Source organism: Ovis canadensis, chromosome 12 (assembly GCF_042477335.2).
Source record: "Ovis canadensis isolate MfBH-ARS-UI-01 breed Bighorn chromosome 12, ARS-UI_OviCan_v2, whole genome shotgun sequence".
NCBI lineage: Eukaryota > Metazoa > Chordata > Mammalia > Artiodactyla > Bovidae > Ovis > Ovis canadensis.
Window position 1 is genome coordinate 13,788,353 of NC_091256.1, and position 18,051 is coordinate 13,806,403.

At 57.9% G+C, this 18,051-nt stretch overlaps 1 protein-coding gene across 3 annotated transcripts in view; it reads left to right on the forward strand.

Annotated features, from left to right (window-relative positions):
• Positions 1 to 15,725, forward strand: part of NFASC (neurofascin) — a 197,777-nt gene extending 182,052 nt beyond the window's left edge. For 2 of the 3 annotated variants that reach the window (XM_069544496.1, XM_069544497.1), the window contains exons 23-25: positions 9,100 to 9,231; positions 11,485 to 11,554; positions 14,338 to 15,725. In XM_069544496.1, coding sequence (XP_069400597.1) covers positions 9,100 to 9,231; positions 11,485 to 11,554; positions 14,338 to 14,569 — 434 coding nt within the window. In that variant the 3' untranslated portion in view covers positions 14,570 to 15,725. Of the gene's footprint in view, positions 1 to 52; positions 170 to 1,222; positions 1,376 to 9,099; positions 9,232 to 11,484; positions 11,555 to 14,337 lie in introns of all 3 variants that reach the window. The other variant, XM_069544498.1, reaches the window with a different exon arrangement.
• Positions 15,726 to 18,051: the final 2,326 nt, after the last annotated feature.

The following is an 18,051-nucleotide window of genomic DNA, read 5'->3' on the forward strand; positions in this document are numbered from 1 at the left end:
CTCCAGTGCCTCCTCCCTCCTCACCACTAACTCCTCTTCTAACCCCCGCCAGCCCCCGACGAGCAGTCCATCTGGAACGTCACTGTGGTCCCCAACAGTAAATGGGCCAACATCACCTGGAAGCACAGTTTCGGGCCGGGAACTGACTTTGTGGTTGAGTACATCGACAGTAAGCATTGCTGTGTGGGTGCGGCAGCAGCTGCCGCGGGTAGCACGGATGCCCTTCGAGAGGCGCAGGGCGCGCCCCTGGGCTCAGGGAGGCCTTTCCGCCGCCCCACTGTGGCTTCATGAAGTCGATGCGTGCTCAGGCGGCAGGGGTGGGCAGAGCAAGCTCGAGGTGAAGAGGGGTTTCTGCGCCATCAGTGGCGGTCCAGGGGTGCCTTGCTCGGCAGCGGGGGCATGGCCTGGCTGAGGGCCCTCTGTCCATTTCCTGCCCAGGACAAGGGTTTCGACAGTACCCCAGTGAGCTCACTCTTGCTGCTGTGTGGGTTCCTTAATTTAGGATCCTTACTCTTAGGGTCTCCCCTGGACAGTTGGACCCCCAACTGTACTTTGCTCACAGAGGGACGCCAGCTGCCCACAGGTCAGAGACGCCATCCAGGGTCACATGTCTTAGCTTGAGCTGAGCTGGTGCTCCTTTACTGGATATTTGTGAGACTGGAGTGAGATCAGGGTAGCTGGGTGAAGGCCCCATTCCGGAGGGCTCAGACCCGCCGTGCTGGCCTGTTAGACTTGTGCTGGAAGGGCGCCCGAAGCTCTGAGAGAGAACAAAACCAACTCGGTTCTCTGTGGTTGGAGAGCCCAGAACTGCTAGTTTGTCATAGTTTTCCAGCGCTTCCCACGACCAGCATTCACCCCACCCCCCAGACAACGAGGCTGTCGCTTCTCCTGAAGTGCGAGCTCATGCAGCGAGAAATGAGAGGGGAAGCCGGGAGTGAGGCCTGAGGAGTAGAGCCACCCTGCGGGGTGCTGAGTTTCCCTCTGCAGGGTAGCGGAGCGCTGGCTAACACCCTGAGAGCCTAAGGAAGCGGGTCCTAGTGTGCTCAGTGCCTCAGCCTGCGGCGAGCACAGGAAGCCTCATGAGGGCCAGTGTCCTGCGGGACGGCCTGGCCCCCGCCGCCCCCACCGTGCCTCCACCTTTGGCAGGTGCCCAGGCGTCTAGGTATTGCCTCTCCAGCTCCCCGTGCCCAGCCTTAGGCTGACTGAGGTTTCTGTTCCCCAGGCAATCATACGAAAAAAACTGTCCCTGTTAAGGCCCAGGCTCAGCCCGTACAGCTGACAGACCTCTATCCCGGGATGACATACACGTTGCGCGTTTATTCCCGGGACAACGAGGGCATCAGCAGTGCCGTCATCACCTTTATGACCAGTGCAGGTGAGAGGGGTCTGGCCTGGCCATCCCCGGCAAGCATGGGCATGTCGTGCTCATCCTCAGCTTCCCGCTTGTCTCTCCTCCCGGGAAGGAAGACTCACCCTCCCGTTCCTCACCTTGCATGGCGTGGCTCGGCTCTTCTTACGTGTCAGTCTGCAGCTACCGGAAAGACAGAATGAGCCAAAAGTGCATGCCGCCAGAGAGGAAAGTGCACGCCCGACCCTGTGGGGATGAGGGGGCACCACGCAGCCTGAGGACAGCGGAGCCCCCCAGCCTCCACTGTGCTGGAAACGAGGGCTCGGTGTGAGCATAAACATGGTCTTTGTGTGGGGGTCTCGGGGCAGTGCGATCTGGCCTCACACAGGCTCGCTTCCTGCATGTGGGGTTAGGGGATAGACCAGGTCTTTACCCCAGGAATCTTCCCAGGAACCAAACCAAGGATCAGCGTGTATGGCATTGCCTTGCCACTGTCAACTGTTGTTTAAAAACTCCAAAGGGTGTGACCCGAATTGTTTGGAGCTTTGTTTTTGGGCTTCCCTGGTGGCACAGAGGTTAAAGCGTCTGCCTGCAATGTGGGAGACCTGGGTTCGATCCCTGGGTCAGGAAGATCCCCTGGAGAAGGACATGGCAACCCACTCCAGTATTCCTGCCTGGAGAATCCCGTGGACGGAGGAGCCTGGTGGGCTACCGTCCACGGGTCGCAGAGTCGGACACGACTGAGCGACCTCACTTCAGTTTGTTTTAGCTTACCTTTGCCCCAGATTTGTCATGGCTTAAAAGTAGTTGGCCTTTTGTTGCACTGAGGAGGAGAAACTTTCCAGTCCTAGAAGAGCTCTGGACCTTTCCAGCCTTCAGCTGTGGATGGAGAAGCTTCTTCATTTGTACCAAACCAACAGGGAAACTGGGGCTCAGTTAACAAGGTTCAGAAATCTGTTCGTCAGGGTGGCTGGCAGTCTGGAGGGCACTTGCTTGTCTGTTTGTGTCTCTCTTTAAAATCAGCTGGGCAAGCTGGCCAAGGGGCCTGTTTGCTAAGCCCTGGGGAAAGGATGAGTTTGGGGAAAGAGACAGAGAAGAAAGGACCATCCCTGCCCTCAGGCACGTCCTGCTCAGGTGCAGGTTGCTAGACACAAGGCCAAAGGAAAGCACACGCCACGGTTTATGTGGAGTTCCAAACGTGGACTTACGTGTCCCCCTGTGCCTGGCTTGAGGCTGATCCTGGTGGCTTGCGTCTCGAGAGTCTCAGCCCGTGTGTGTAATGCCTCCCGCCACCCCTTCCAGCCTGGTCCCTCGCGGTCCGGGTGTCCCAGCCTCCTCCCTGTGTCTCTGCCTGTTCTGCGCACGTGCATGTCCATGCCTATCCATGCCATCAAGACTCGGGGAGTCTGAGTCCTGCTGCCTGCTTGAGGCTCACCAGGCCAGCTAGGACAGGAAGTCTGCAAGTAGCCAGGCCATCCTGGGAGCCAGGCCCGGAGACTGGGCAGTTGACTGACTGAAGCAGGCGGCTGGACTCTGTCTGACCCAGTCAGGGCTCCGAGCTGTTGCTCACGTGTGCATGCGTTTGCTTTTGCTTTGTTACAAACTTGAGTCCAGCCCAGGGGCAGAAAGCAAGGATGAGATCTGATGAGAGAGTTCCATCCTAGGGAATGCAGCAAAAGCCGGCTCAGCCTGCTTGCAGAGCTTAACTTTGCCCAGTGCTGAGCCCAGGGGCTGTGGGTGTGGGCTGGGGAGAAAGAGCCAGAGGGGAAGGGGCCAGTCCCTGCCCTCAGGGACGCCCCAGTCTGCTCTGAAGTCCCAGCATTCCGTGCAAAGGAAAGCCGTGAGAGTGATTGGCGATGCCCTTCTGAACACTGACTTAGAAGTTCATTTCCCCTTTCCTGTGGTTGCTATGGAGAGGCTGACCCCATAGCTTGCTTTCAGGGTGTGAGGCCTGCAGCGCCCGCATGTGTCCCCACCTCCTCCCCATGCAAGCTGGAGAGGGCAGGCTCGTGACCCTCGCTCTGGGCACTTACAGCTCCCTTTCCTCACGGGCTGGCTGGAAATGACTATGTGCAAACCACATAGAGAAGAAAACTGTTTTTACTTTCTAAACTTCGTGTATGCCTGTGAGTGTGTGTCCAGATCCTCTGAAAATACACGAAGGAGTGGGTGGACTCCAGAGCCAAGTTCACACAATCATCTCCCAGGTCCCTGGGTCTCATCAAGTTCATAACCATCCTGGGGCCCAACCACCAGTCTTTAGACAACCACAGGCTATCGCTTCTGTCCATAGACTCAAACACGTTACAATGGTTCACGAAGGAAATGGAAAAAAAACCACAAGGAATGCTCACAGGCTCCCTGATTCTCACCAGAAAGATCCCACATGAGAAGTTAATCACTTTCTGGAAGCTTTTGAAACCAAAGAGGCCTGAGGGGCCCCAACACATAACCCTGGATTCCAAGAGACCTTTCAGCTCTCACATCCTGGAGCAGGCTGGATGGGGTGCTGACGGGCCCAGCGAGACAGACAGCAAGCTGCCTTAGGCCTCAGGGACGTGCGAGGAGGGACATTAGGGGACCTGCGGTCGGCCTCTTTTTGCTGAGCTGGGAGAAGCCCAGGATGGAGTGAGGTGAAGATGGAGAGGTGTAAAATGATGCGTAAGTGAGAGCAGCCACACCAAACTGCATTTGAAGAAAGCCCGTCCCTGTCATATTTGTTCATCCACCCTATTTCTGAAATAGTTTTTCTGCCTGCTTTGAGTGACTGGCCTCTCTCCAATGATCAAACCAATTTCCTCTTGATTAGAGTGAAGAGCCTAAGGGACCTGTAGTAAACTACACATTTCCGAGCAGGGTTGTAGAGAATGGTTGTGACCTCTAGGCCAGAGTAGGAGATACTAGAACCTGTGTGTTCCCAGTGAACAGGTGCTGTCCGGGGTTCTGTTAGCTCCAACAAAGGTCGAAAATGTAGATATTCACTGATCTTGGGATGTTGCTATTACCGTGACCGTTAGGGATCTGGAAACATGTTGAATGGATCGATTAAGAATGGTCTTGGCAGACAAATGTAATTGCCCTGAAGCCCTGCAAAAATGCCGCCTCCTCTCAGGGTCTTTGGAGTCATGTGAGTGAGATTATGTCCTTAACTTTCTTTTGGTTCTTGAGAAACTAAATCATTTTGGTGGAGTCTGATTGAGCCCACCTTACCCCAGATCCCACTGGGTTTTTTGTGTCTTTGTTATTGTGTATCATTGACATTGATTAGTTTTAGGCATACAACATAATCATTTGACCTATGCAAAATGATTATCAGGACAAGTTTAGTTAACATCTATCACCAAACATAGTTACAAAATCTGCTTGGTTTTGAAGAGCCTTGTATGTCTGAACTTCACAGAAAATTCTTTGATCTTTTCAGTAAGGACTGAAAGTAACATTTGAACTTTGCATGGTGGTGTCAGGAATGGAAAGCTATATTTAATTTGTAAATTTCTCCTATGGCCACCTTCTGTGGAGGAAGGAGTCTCATGGGAGACAGCTGTCAGCAAGATAGGGGAGCAAACAGGTCACTGCAGACATTCAGACCAACTTCTTTGCAAAAGATGGGAACCACCGTTCAAACATAAGTTGAAGTGACTCCTTCATCCCAGTGCCCAGGTGGCATGTGGTGAAGCCAACATCCTTGGGACCCTTTGGCTGGTATGAAGAAAAAATGAAAGAGACAGCCCGTGTTAACCTTAGTGGTGGTGGTGGTTTATTTGCTAAGTCATGTCCAACTCTTGCAACCCCATGGACTATAGCCTGCCAGGCTCCTCTGTCTATGGGATTTCCCAGGCAAGGATGCTAGAGTGGGTTGCCATTTTCTCCTCCATAGTTATATTAGGATTAAATTGGCCATTAGTCAGTAAGTAGTCGGTGACAACTAGTTGGGTGACCAGCATCATGCTAAGGACAAGGGGGCTCAAAGGATCCCCAGGTCTCCAGCCTTTGTAATATCATTGGACATCAGAACCCAGGAAACAGAGCAATTAAATATTGCATCATGTGGAGTAAAGGGGGTTGAAACTGGAGTTAAGAGACTGGTGTGAGCTGAAGGAATCGGAGATTCAGGAAGGAGGGGGTTGAACGTGGAAAGGGGAAGGATGGGAAGGGTGGCTGTCCAGGCTCTCTGGGGCAGGGTGGGGAGGGTGCGGAAGGGGACAACCAGGGCACCTGACTTGACTGAAGTGTTCTGAAAACATAACAGCATGATGTACCATTGTATCCTTGGAGTCTGACGAACAGACTGAGTGGAACCCTTTAGAACTGGGTAGTGACGTGACTATGGGAAACACTTTGGAAGGAGCAAATGATCGCCCTTAGAGGTGAGATGTGAGGTGCTGGCAGCAGGGGCAGATGGGTGAGCCAGGGAGATGTCGGGAGCAAGCCCCGGGCTTGCAGTGTGGAACTGGCTGGAAGGACAAGGGGAGATGAAAGGAGTTTGGAAAGGCACGGCCAGAGGACAGGTGAGAGTGAGTCCAGGGTGCTGTGGTGAGTCTGGGAAAGGCGCCCTTGGTGGTGGTGGGTGAGCACGGAGTACAGCGGGCGTGGAGGCCAGCACGTGGGGCACAGAAGAGCTGGCAGGAATCGGCGATGATGGCGAAAGGTTGGAGCATTTCCCTGTAAGAGGACAGTGTGCGCATGAGAGCCAAAAAGCCTGGCAGGCTCCTCAGAAATGCCTTAAAACAGGGAGCTGCAGCGCGTTTAACAGAGAAAGGGGAGAGACAGGACGGGGGGAGAAACTGAGAAATGCTGGAGTTTTCAGAGATCCTTACAGGACGGAGCCACCAAGGAGATGAGGTGTTGGGTCCCTGCAGAGGGGAGAGAGGAGAGCCCTCTCGGGTATGGAAGGAGCCGGGTATGGAAGGAGCCGGCTGCAGAGGCTGTGACGCTCCAGTGTGGAGCAGGTGAGCATGACACCAAGACGCAGACTGGGAGGGAGGGTCACGTCGGATCAGCGGGAGGGAGAGGGGGAGCAGGGAGGAGCGGAAGAGGGGCCGCTGCCGTGGAGGGCCCACTGAAGTATGACTCCGTGAGTCTGTGACGGGCCTGGTCTGCATCTTCCGCCAGCGAAGCTCACTGTAAGAGCAGGAGAGCGCAGTAACTGCCAAGGGGAGCCGCAGCGGGCGATTGGGTCAGGTGTGGCACGGAAGGGAGGGCAGCATGCAGCCTGCAGGAGGCAGAGCCCCATCAGGCCCAGAGGGTGAGGGGGTGGGCCAGGGGACGAAGCCAAGGAGCAGATGAGAACCGAGTGCCCTGTGTTCCGGGCTCTGGCCCAGCCCCGGGGACGACAGTCCCTCCTTCAAGGAGCTCACCTTCTGAGTGGAGTCGTGAAGAGCACAGACTCAAACCAGATAGCCTGGGGCCACAGCTCAACTCTACCACTTACCCGTTCCAGGGCCCTGAGCCGATCACTGACCTCAGCACATCGGTTGCCTCACCTATGAAATAGGGTGATAGTACAAATGCACCTTCTTGCCTTTTCCTGCTGGTGAAGAGGTTTGCCATTCCCTTCTCCAGTGGATCAGGTTTTGTCAGAACTCTCCACCATGAAACATCCATCTCGGGTGGCTCTGCACAGCATGGCTCACGGCTTCATTGAGTTACACAGGGCTGTGATCCATGTGATCATTTTGGTTAGTTTTCTATGATTGTACTTTTCATTCTGGAGGCCATGGGATTGCAGTTCTTGCTGCTGCTTAAGGAGGGGAAGGGATGACAGAGGACAAGATGGTTGGATAGCATCACCGTCTCAATGGATACGAGTTTGAGCAAGCCTGGCATGCTGCAGTCCACGGGGTCGCAAAGAGTCAGACACGACTTCGTGACCGAACAACAAATCCACCCTATGGGACTGTTGTGAGGCTTAAACTAGATAAATGTGGGAAAGTGCTTTGAGCTGTGTCAGCCCATAGGAAGTGCTTAAACAAGTGTAAGCTGTGAGCAGTAGTAGTCTAGCCAGTTGCTTTACGTGCTACGAAAAGGGCAAGTGCAGTCCTGTAGATAGAGTGGCTGGGTGGGAAAGAGAGTTTTGTCTTAGCTGGGAAGGTCCAGGAAGGCCTCTCTGAAGAGACGACATTGGATGAGGCCGCCGTCTCATCAGATCTCAGGGCAGCAGATGCAGAGGCCCCTGAGGCAGGCGTGGGGGCGGCCAGGGGGCCCGGAGCGGCCCGGGTGGTGGGAGACGCGACTGATGGAGCCCGGCGGGTCAGGGCAGGGAATGGAGGAGTTTTTCCTAATGGGAGTGAGAAACACCGGAGGTTGAAATGAGGTAATCTGATCCTGTGTGGGGCCTGGGAAGACCTCTCAGATCTTGTGTGGGACGTAGCCTGTGGACGCAGGGCTGGGACTTCCCCCTCAGCACCCGGATCAGCGTGGTAATGGCCGTGTTCTTATGGAACTTTCCAGCCCGGACTGCCTGGGCAGCCAGGCTGCAGAGAGAGGGAAAGGTCTTGCTCATCAATCTTCATTGTTTATTGAGACCCAGCTTGGTGCAAGACCCTTGGCTGGATGCTGAGAACACGGTAAAGACAGTTTCTCCGCCCATGAAGAGCCAAGAGTAGGCCACACCTGGATACCTGCCCCGCACGATGGTGTGACGCAGAGCCTGGGGTCCAGCCTGGGGTCGCGTCTCTGCCGCTGTGCTTCTTCCCTAGGAGGCCTGGAGCCTCAGCTCGGGCTGCGTGGCTCCCAGTGCTGCCACCATAGTCTGGGTCTCCCAGAGGCTCCTCCACTGGCTCTGCCTGCCCCGGGTTCCCTGCGGTCTCCTCTGTCCCTGATCCTGTCCTCCAAGTCGTGGTTTCCATGGAAGGCTGTGTCTTTTCTTCTTCAGTCCGTAGACAGGAAGAGGGCAGGTGACTCCTATGCGTCCCACCCCTTCCCATCTCTACCCTCAGTCCTGGGTCCTCCAGGACACCATCAGACGTGCCTCCGGTCTCCAGGCCCATGCAGCCTGCCCCTGGAGTCATGAAGGGGTCTCCCACCTTGAGACAGGCCTCCACGTGTCTAGGCAGGGATGGCAAAGGGCCGTCTGTCACAGGGGTCTCTGCGTGTGGTGGAGTGGCGTGGGGTGTACTGAAGGCACGGCCCCTCCACGGGCCCATCTGAGGTGCCCACGCTGGGACGTCTTTGCTGCTAGCCGCAGTGCCGTTGGAAAGACACGAGGGAGCACGGGGCACCCTGGACTGCACCGCGCCCAGGTCCCGCTTCGGGGACGGCCGACTGGCTGCTAGGACAGGTCTCTGTCACAGTGTCTGTGCCGGCCTGCAAAGGTGTTCCTCCAGGGTTGTGCGTGTGACCGTGGCCCCCTTTCCTGGGTGGGCAGCGTGCCAGCTCAGCCCGGCTCATCCACAGGGAGTCACAGTCGATCGCTGGCCTTCCCTCCTTCCCCACCAGGCTGTGCCCAGCCACTGTGCTTGCAAGAATGCCAGTGCCTCAAGCTTAGGACCGTCCTCTTCCCAGAGGGCCTGCTCAGCCTTCTGCTGCTTATTCTGTTCCCTCTGCTCCTTCCTTGGTGGTGCCTCTTTCCTGACCTCCGGCCCTCGCCTTTTCGTCCCTGTAGCGGGGTGGTTTGAGCCAGAGGGCCGCCGGGTGGTAGCAGTAGGCTGCAGGAGGAAGCTGGCCATGAAATAGCTGGAATTCTCCCTGCTCCTTGCCTGCCACCTTGCGAACCGTTCACTCATGTGTTTGCCTCTGGCCCTCCCCCGCAGCCTACACCAACAACCAGGCGGACATTGCCACCCAGGGCTGGTTCATCGGGCTCATGTGTGCCATCGCCCTGCTGGTGCTGATCCTGCTCATCGTCTGTTTCATCAAGAGGAGTCGCGGTGGCAAGTACCCCGGTAAGATGTGTCCAAGGAGCCGGCTTCAGGGACAGGGCCAGCAGGCTGTCCTGTGAGTCACCATTCTCTCAGCAAGCACAGCCCTTCCCCAGGCTGGGACAAATGGTCCTTTTGCCTGTTCTGTGCACCGTAGAGTTGCCAGAAAGCACTTGAGTTAATTAAGCTCCCCTGAGATGGGGGGATGGAGCGGTCCAAGCAGCCAGAGAGGGGATGGAAGGAACCCTGGCTCCCATTACGAGTGACCTTCCCTCCCCTGGACTCACCACCCATCTGCTCAGTAATTGGCTTTTTTCAGCCTGAATCTCATTAGGATCCTGTATCCCAGTGAAGGAGAAAGGAGAGATGCTTTTCTGTAACCATGAGAGAGAGAGGCTGGAGGGAGGAGAGGTCTGGACGGAAGAAGCACACACATGAGAGAGGCCGTGGAGCTGGGCGCTCAGCACGGCGGCGGGGTTGCAATCACAATACCTCAACAGGAGGGCAGACGGCCCTATATGAGGAGCAGGCAGAGGCTGGGGGGTAGGTTGCACCGAGAGGACCCCCACCCCTCGCGAGTCCTTAAAGGGCTTTGGGCTTTTATTTGATTCCCAGAGAGGTACTTCTGTGGCCTCAAGATCCTCCAGCCCAGACAAACCAAGGTCAAGGACAAGGACCTCTGGCTTTTTTGTTTCTGGAAATATTGATTGTTTTTCAAACAGGGACAAGAAAGCCATCTGTCTGCGGTGGGGTGGGGAGGGTGCCAGGAAACAGGATAATGGATGACCCTGAGAGCAGACGTCCGGCTGGACTGCAGGGTGAACTTGTTCCCTGCCCCCAGAGCCGTCACCAGACGCACCCTGAGCTCTCCAAGTGCTGGCTCCTCCCTGTCTCTGTGAACAAGTCCTTCTCCACAATCTAAAACTCAGCCCAGAGAGAGGAGGTTCTATTTTATTTCCGTCCTCTGGCCCACGTGCTCTCAGACCCTAGGATTCTAAAGGACTCCTTGACGGACTCCTTCAAGTCAGGAAAGGCAGGAAATTATACTTCATTATTGGTGAATGATGGAGAGGGAAATGGCAGTCCACTCCAGTATTCTTGCCTGGAGAATCCCCATGGACAGAGGAGCCTGGCGGGCTACAGTCCACGGGGTCGCAAAGAGTTGGACACAACTGAGCGACTTAGCGCTTAGCGTGCTCATTGGTGAACGAGTCCTTCACTTCGTTGCGCTGTGTTGGGATTGTTTTTCTTCTGTAAGAAAGACTGAGGAAGGGCGGCCTTTCTGATCTCACTCCTTGTTCCAGGTGGAACTGGGACACCTGAGAACTGATCAGATAACTCTGGACCTTCCTCTGCCCATTTTAGGAAGTTCTTCGTACAGTTAAGCTCCTTTCCTTTCATCAGAGGATGAGTGAACCGGGAGCCGTGAGACAGGGGCTCCAGTGTCCACTCTACACTTTGTTTAGTTGCTAATTGTCCTGTGACATCGTCCGGGCCTCAGCTTCCCTCCGCTAAAACAGGGGTGGTTATCCCGCCTTGTCCTCAAAAAGAAGCAGTCACTCACCTAAGTGTCTGCGGTGTACCAGTCCTGGTGCTTGGTGCTGTAGGAGGGTCACAGCACCAGACAGGGCCTGGGAGGAGGGCTGGCCCTTCACGGGGCGGAGTGGGAAAGGGGAGTCACGCAGACAAGTGGGGTCCCAGTTAGGGGAGCACCTTCCATTCCAGAGGCATGTGCAGCGTGTCCTCTCTGCCCAGGGCACTCTCCTAGGAGCTTTGAAGAGACACACAGGCCCCACCCTCAAGGAAAGAACTGGCATTCTATTATGGGCGTCATAAATGTGCACAAGTAATTGTAACACAGAGCAGGATTAAGAAAGGTGCCAAGGAATTCCCTGCCAACCCAGTGGTTAGGACTCCGTGCTAAGGAGTGCAGGAGGCATGGGTTGGATCCCTGTTCAGGGAACTAAGATCTCGCCTGCCACACAGTGTGGCAAAAAGAAAGTTGCCAAGGAAAGGACAGCGTCCAGGTGTTTGGGGGAGACCTCATGGAGAGGCTGAGGTGAGCCAGGTTGGGGAAGATTTCAGTGGTCAGTGGAGATGATGGCGAGGAGGCGGCGGAATTAGCTTGGAACCTGCTTAAATGCGGGAGGCAAGAACCAGAGGCCGTGGGTCGTGCGGTATTGAGAAGGAGAGGTATTGAACCCAGAGGCCGCGTCTTCGGCTGTTCCTTTGGGGCCGGTCATCACCTCTGTGTCTTTGTTTCTCTTCCTGACCAAGTGCGAGAAAAGAAGGATGTGCCCCTTGGCCCTGAAGACCCCAAAGAAGAGGATGGCTCCTTCGATTACAGGTGCGCGGTCCCCTTCACTCCTGCTCACGCTCAGCACCCCTGTCTGGTGGGTTTTCCTTCCTGCCCTCAGGGCTGACAGCTGGGCTCAGAGGCCGCCAGGCGGATGTCCTCCCATCACCTCTGCCTGTGGCGGGAGCACCGCCAACACACTCACACTCATTTGATGAACAGCGTTCTGTTCATCCGGCTGCACAACTCAGGTTCACTGTGTGTATGTATGTTTCCGCCTTTTTGCTCTGAAAGCGCGCCCCAGGCTCCCTCTTGCTGTGAAATGAGCTCTGCTCTCAGCTTCCCCTCTGCCTGTACCCCACCCCGGCCCTGAAAATGGTGACGACACGGGGAAGTTGTATTGTGTTTGAGACTCAGCCGGGTGAGGGATGAAGGGAGCGGTGTTCTGGGCCTTCCCCTCAGGACCTAGAATGACACCTCTGGGCTGCAGCCTGGAATGGGCCTTGGACGGCATTTGGTCCGGCGCCCGTGTCCCAGACGAGAGGATCAAGGCCCAGGCTGGGGAGTGTCTGCGCCTTATAGACTGTCTATCCGTCCACTCTGCATCCTCATAAGCCTCCCAAAGGGCAAGTGTGAGAGGCCCTTCCCTGACGGCCTCAGCACCCCTCGTGGGGCCCAGCTTCCCCGTGGGCCGAGGGTCCTTCTCTGGCCACGAGTCCCAGAGAGCCTGGGCCTTCTCTCCCAGACCCTCAGTGCACCCCGAGGCGGCGTGAGGGCAGGGCCCAGGGACCTGTGCTCAGAGAAGCCGCTTCCTCGGGCACCTCTCCTCCCAGACACCACAGTTGCTGGGTGAAAACGTCTGCTTCCCCCCCACTCCCACCCCCGGCCCACTGACTCTGAGGCCAGAGACACATACTGGTGCGTGCAGGCACGGGCTTGCACAGCACACACGCGCACACGCACGTGTGCACACGCACACCCCTTCGCTGTGGCTCTGGGGCCCCTGCAGCATCCATCCTGGAGCCCCACTTGGATGAGTCCAAGAGTCGGAAGTTGGAAAGGGCGAAAATCAGTATGTTAAAGGAGAAGCCAGGTTCCCGGGCAGGACAGCCTGGGGTGCGGGCTCGCCCTGCTCGTCTGGACCCCCCTGCCCAGCACCTCTCTGGTGGGGCTCTCTCTGCTTCTCTCTCCCTGGTCTGTCTGCCTGGTCCTCAGAGGTCTTCTGGAAGGGAGGCGAACGGGTGCCTAGACCATGAGGTCACAGTCCTTTCCCGGATGTAGGTCTTTCCCCACAAGAACCTGACACGGTGAAGACCTCTCCCACCGCTTCCACGCCCACTGGGCCAGCCTGTCCAGAGTGCCTGCATGTAGCTTGGGGGCCTGGAGTTCACAAGAATCACACAGACACAGTCATCACAGCCCTGCAGCAGGGGTGGAGAGCCCCGGGGGAGGGTGCCTGCGAAATAGTGGCAAGTGGGCTAAGGAGCTTGGTCATTAGAATCTGCTGGTTTTCAAAACATGAAGTTTCACCCCCTGAACAAAGATAACATAACGCTGGAGGCCCACTTCCCTCTCAGCTGCCCCTCCCGCAGTTAGGCCAGGAGACAGGGCCACTGTCCCTCAGCGTGTGGCGGGGGTATCTTGCTCGGCACGGCAGGGATGGGCTGCTAGCTTCCCACTTGCTGGTGCCCAGCTCCTCTGCTCTGGTTCACAGTCCTCCCCGCCCCTGGCAGCTGCCTGTGCCCGGTGCTGAGGCAAGAACTCCCTTCCCACTCTAGTGACAATCCAGTGTTTGCCACAAGCCCAGGGATGGCTAGGTGTGGCCTGGGGCAGAGGAGTGGGCTGCGGAGTGTCTGCTGAGCCTGCCAGGCCTGCTGTGTTCCTGCCTGCCGGGACCTCGCTCTCCTCTGAAGTGCAGCATCTGGTCCCCGCCTCAGGGGACGGGATGCGGTGCCAGAGCAGATGCCCACCCCCTCCGGGTGTCTCCCTCCCTAGGGGCACAGCAGGCACCCCAGCAGGCAGATGCCACTGTAATGACCAGCTCTCTCTGCATGCGAGGAGCTTAAGGGCAGGGCCTGCAGGGCCTCCGAGGGAGCTGGGCACAGTCCTCCGCGCCTGGCTAGTTTTGTCTCTGATTGCCGGCCCTCCTGTCTCATACGCACACCCTCCCGCCTCCCTCCACTTGCCCTGAAACCAGCACCTTTCTGTGGATAAACCAGAGCTGAGGGTAACACCGCCAAGAAAGAGGAGAGGAGAGGCAGGGAGGGGTTTGACTCTCTCAGGCTCGGACTCTCACTCGTTGCCAAGGGCAGTCTTTCCAGAGAGAGTCACAGATCACGGAGTCAGAGCTAGATGGACCTTCTTGATGGCAGGACTAAGGCCCAGTGAAAAGGAAGGGCTTTCCCAAAGCCGCAGGGACACGGGACCAGAACTCAGAATCCTTGACCCCTTTCTTTGACCCTTCCTGTCCCTGCTGGTCCACAAGCAGTTCCCTCTGCCTCCTGGGGGGGTCTAGCTGCTTCTGTCTGCTTCCATCCCAGAGAGCCAGCAGCCCGGCCTCACAGAAAAAACCCCCGCCCAGGCATCTAGGAGTGTGGGTGCATGCTGGTATCCTGGCCCAGCACCACCCTGCCCCTCTGCCTTAGAGAAGTGTCCTCTCTTGGCCTCAGCTTCCCCTGCAGACCTGGCCAGACAGGCCAGCAAGTGAGGGCTGTCTGGGTCATCCTGGGGTCCGGTCCTCTGAGCAGCGAGAGGCTGGAGGCCCTCTCCCTTCCGGCTGGGGTTTGGGTGGCACTGAGTAGGCTGGCTCTGATCCTCTGTCTCTCCTCGTCCAGTGACGAGGACAACAAGCCCCTGCAGGGCAGCCAGACGTCCCTGGACGGCACCATCAAGCAGCAGGAGAGCGACGACAGCCTGGTGGACTATGGCGAGGGCGGCGAGGGCCAGTTCAACGAGGACGGCTCCTTCATCGGCCAGTACACGGTCAAGAAGGACAAGGAGGAGACGGAAGGCAACGAGAGCTCGGAGGCCACGTCTCCGGTCAACGCCATCTATTCTCTGGCCTAACGGAGCCTTGCAGGCACAACCGCTACTCTGCAAGCAGGAAGGGAGAGGGGAGAGAGCCGCTGCAGACCTGCCCCAGAGCCGCCACCACCTTCAGGGACGGAGGACAGCATGAGAGGCTGCCGAGCTGTGAGGGCCGGTGACCGCCCAGCCGGCCGCAAGCCCCCTCCCGGTGACTCCCCGGTGCCCACTGTGGGCAAGCTGCTGCCTCGGCTCAGCTCCGCCGGAGGGAGCCCCGGTCTCTCGCTCAGCCCCACGGTCACCCCAGGCCTCCGCCCACTGCCCGCCCCGACCTCCACACACACTCACCAGGTTTCCGCTGGTTACAGCCCTTCCATTGTCTCTGTTTTTGCTGTGAGTCTTACCCCTCCAGACCCAACATGTCCATTTTCTTTTCCTTTTGAAGAAATGTCCCTGAAAAAAGAAACGATAGGCGGATTCTCCCCCAGGAAACTGCAAAGATAAGCAAAAAGGATTGATCTGTAAGCGAACGTGCCGAAGAGCTGTAGTATTCAAACCGCTGCTGGGCCCATGTATTTCCCAAGGATGCCTTTCTCTTCACACGCCTCCCCCGGCCCCCAACCCCTCCACCTCAACCTTGTCAGCTGCTGAGCTGGGCTTGGCGCCTTTCTGGGAAACGACAGTATTTTTGGCAGGGAGGGAGAGGGGGTCAGGCCTCCTCGCCTGGCTCTGGTTCAGCTGTGGGGGTGGGCTTACCTCTTGCTTCTCACTCTCACCCTGCCCCTTGCTCTGGAGCGTCCAAGACAAAAGCTGTGCTGACTGAAGGCCTCTGAGGAACAGGAGTGGGCACCAAGATGAAGGACTTCGGCTCCGGTGACCATGTACCTCAAGCAGAAGGAAGCCAGGCGTCTGGTCCCTGGGGAGCTGTGCCCACCTCGAGAGAGAAGGGAAGGGCTGGACTGCCTTCCTCCTCATCAGTGAGACTCAGGCTGTGGGGCAGAGGACCACGCCCCCAGCATCCAGGGTTGGGGCTGCCCCCAGGAGATGGACCGCACGATGCAAAGACTGTGCTGGTGTGCCTGGGGGTGGATCTGCACTCCCCTTGCCTGTCTGGCAGGTAGCCTCTCCTCGGTCGGCTCTGTGTGACGGTGAATCTGGTGTTTTATGGTGTGTGCATGGGGTGCAGCTACCCCCAGGACCGAGCCTGCGTGTCCGTTCCTTAGGGTGTTCATGATCAGGAACCCCCACAGGACCGCGGGACCTGGTGCTGCAGAGCTGGGCCTGGCAGGGCTCTCCGTATGCCTTACGCAGCTCTGACCTGTCCCTGCAGTCCCCAGCTCCGCAGCCCCTCCCTGCAAGCCTTGAAGCCTCCAGTGACACCTGTCTCGAGAGCAGGGCAGCCTATGCAGGCGTCCCAGCAGAGCCCGAAGCAGCCACTCAAAACGTGCCCCAGATGGAGACACTCGAAGACCTGCGGTTCTCAGAGACCCAGGGCTCTGCCTTCATCCTCCCCACCTATTCCATTTTGAAACCAAAGGTACCTAGCCTCAGAGAGAGAGATCTTGAGCCTAAGGATAGCCCTTCGGCTGTTGCTGCAGCTAGAGTTGCTTTTAGGAGAGTGGAGCTGACCCCCAGAGTGGACCGCCTGCCACAGACACAGCCTCCGCTGGGAGCCTCCAGCTGCTGGCCAGGGCACCTGGGCCGGAGCAGCACTGTGTTCTTCAGAGACCTTATTTAAGCCTCTTTTGCCACATGTTTAAGCCACAAAGGTATTAGCAATGCTTGAGTCACTTACTGGTCAGTTGAAGGTCAAGCCCCTAGACACGTGTTCTCTGCAGATAAGAAAAGGTAGCCCTGAGCTGTGCCAGCTGTGCTGTTTGAACCGAAGGGCAGGCAGCTCTCCACTGGCCCAGGCCGCAGGAGGTGTGCGGGCAGGAGGCCTGGGCGGGCTCTCGTTAGAGGGACAGGGTGACCGGCAGGGGCTGAGGAGCTAGCTCAGGGGCGCCTTCCCGGGCGTTCACCCCCCACCTGCCTGTTTGCCGCTGGGCATTCCCGGAGCCTGGGCAGGGAATGCAGGGAGGTGTGCCTGTGAGCTGGATTTCTGGGGGACACTCTGGATGTGAGCAGAGCAGTCGTTACTCAGGCCTTCACTCCACATCGCACTGTCCACACTTGCTGCGCGGGAAGCAAGCTCTGCGAGCGGGGTGGATGGTGAGCTGTCCTCACACCATCCCCCTGCCTCAGGAAAGCGCTTCACATGGCCGATGACGGGCAGGGGTTCTGCTCCCGGGGGCTCGGGGGGTGATGACCCCTCAGCCTGTCTCCCTGTCCTGCCAGGCTTGCCCCCTGGGTGTGAAGGCAGTGCCACCAGCCCCCTTGTGCGCTGTTGTGCTAAGAGCCACGTACCACGTGACCGCCGCCCTCCTGGCAGGTGGGGCCCAGGTTGACCCTGATCAAAGACGGCAGGGGCCCAGAGGGCTGTGTGGGCCGCAGGGTTAGGCCGAGGAGAGTGCATCTTCTGTGGAGCCCGCGCCAGAGCCCACCCAGCTCAGCTGGAGAGCAGCATTGTCCAGCGCTCCCTGCCAAGCAGGGTGCTCAAGAGCCACCCCGAACATACCCACCGCAATGCCAGGAGAGCTCCACCACTGGTGCTTTGGCCTGCCTGGCCGGGGGCAGGGGAAGGGGTGGAAGTGTAGGCCGTTTCCAGCTCTGGAAATCCCCAGCCTGAGCCCCCGTCCACCCGCGGGGCTCAGCCATGGCGCCTCCTGCTCTCAGCTGTCCGTCCGTCCCTCTGCGCCGCAGATGCTTAGGAGCAGCTGGCCTGAGCCCTGGAGACTGCGGTGATGGGCAGCCGCGGCCCCTGTCCTCAGCGCGAGGTCTTGTGACAGGCGGTGGTGACGGGAGCGCTCTGCATGCTCAAGCCCCCGTGGCTGCAGATTGAAGGGAGGGTCCTTGCAGGGACAGCTCGCTTACCCGGGCTGGGCCGGACGGGAGCGGTCCTCCCGGATCGCTCTGTGCCGCGCTTGGGGCAAGCTGCTTGACTGGTCTGTATTTCAGTGCCTCTGTCTCCCCTAGTCAGTCCCTCCTCTGAAAACCTGTCCCCACAGAGGGGCATGTGCCCAGCTAAAGGACCGGGTGCCAGTCTCTAGGGAGCACACGCCTGCAGGACCGGGGGCAGTGCCTGCTCCGTGGCCAGGGTCGTGGTGAACAGGCCCCTCTGCCCCTTGCCTTGCTTTTGAGGAAATGGTTGAGCTTACGCTTGTCCCCTGGCCATCGCCTTGGCCCCTTCCCAGCAAGTCCCGAGGCCTAGAGAAACGTTCACCTGTCCGAGAGGCTGCCGGGGTCGGGACTGCTCTCCCCAGGAGGACATCTGTGGCCTGGGCCCAGAGAGTACCCTCGTGGTTTCCCTGAACACAATTAGCCTTAGAAGAGGGCTGGAAACAGATCCGTGGATGTCTGCGGCTTTTCCAGCCAAGGGAGGGCCTCCCCTGCTCACACTCAGCACCCGCACGGACGTGCACATG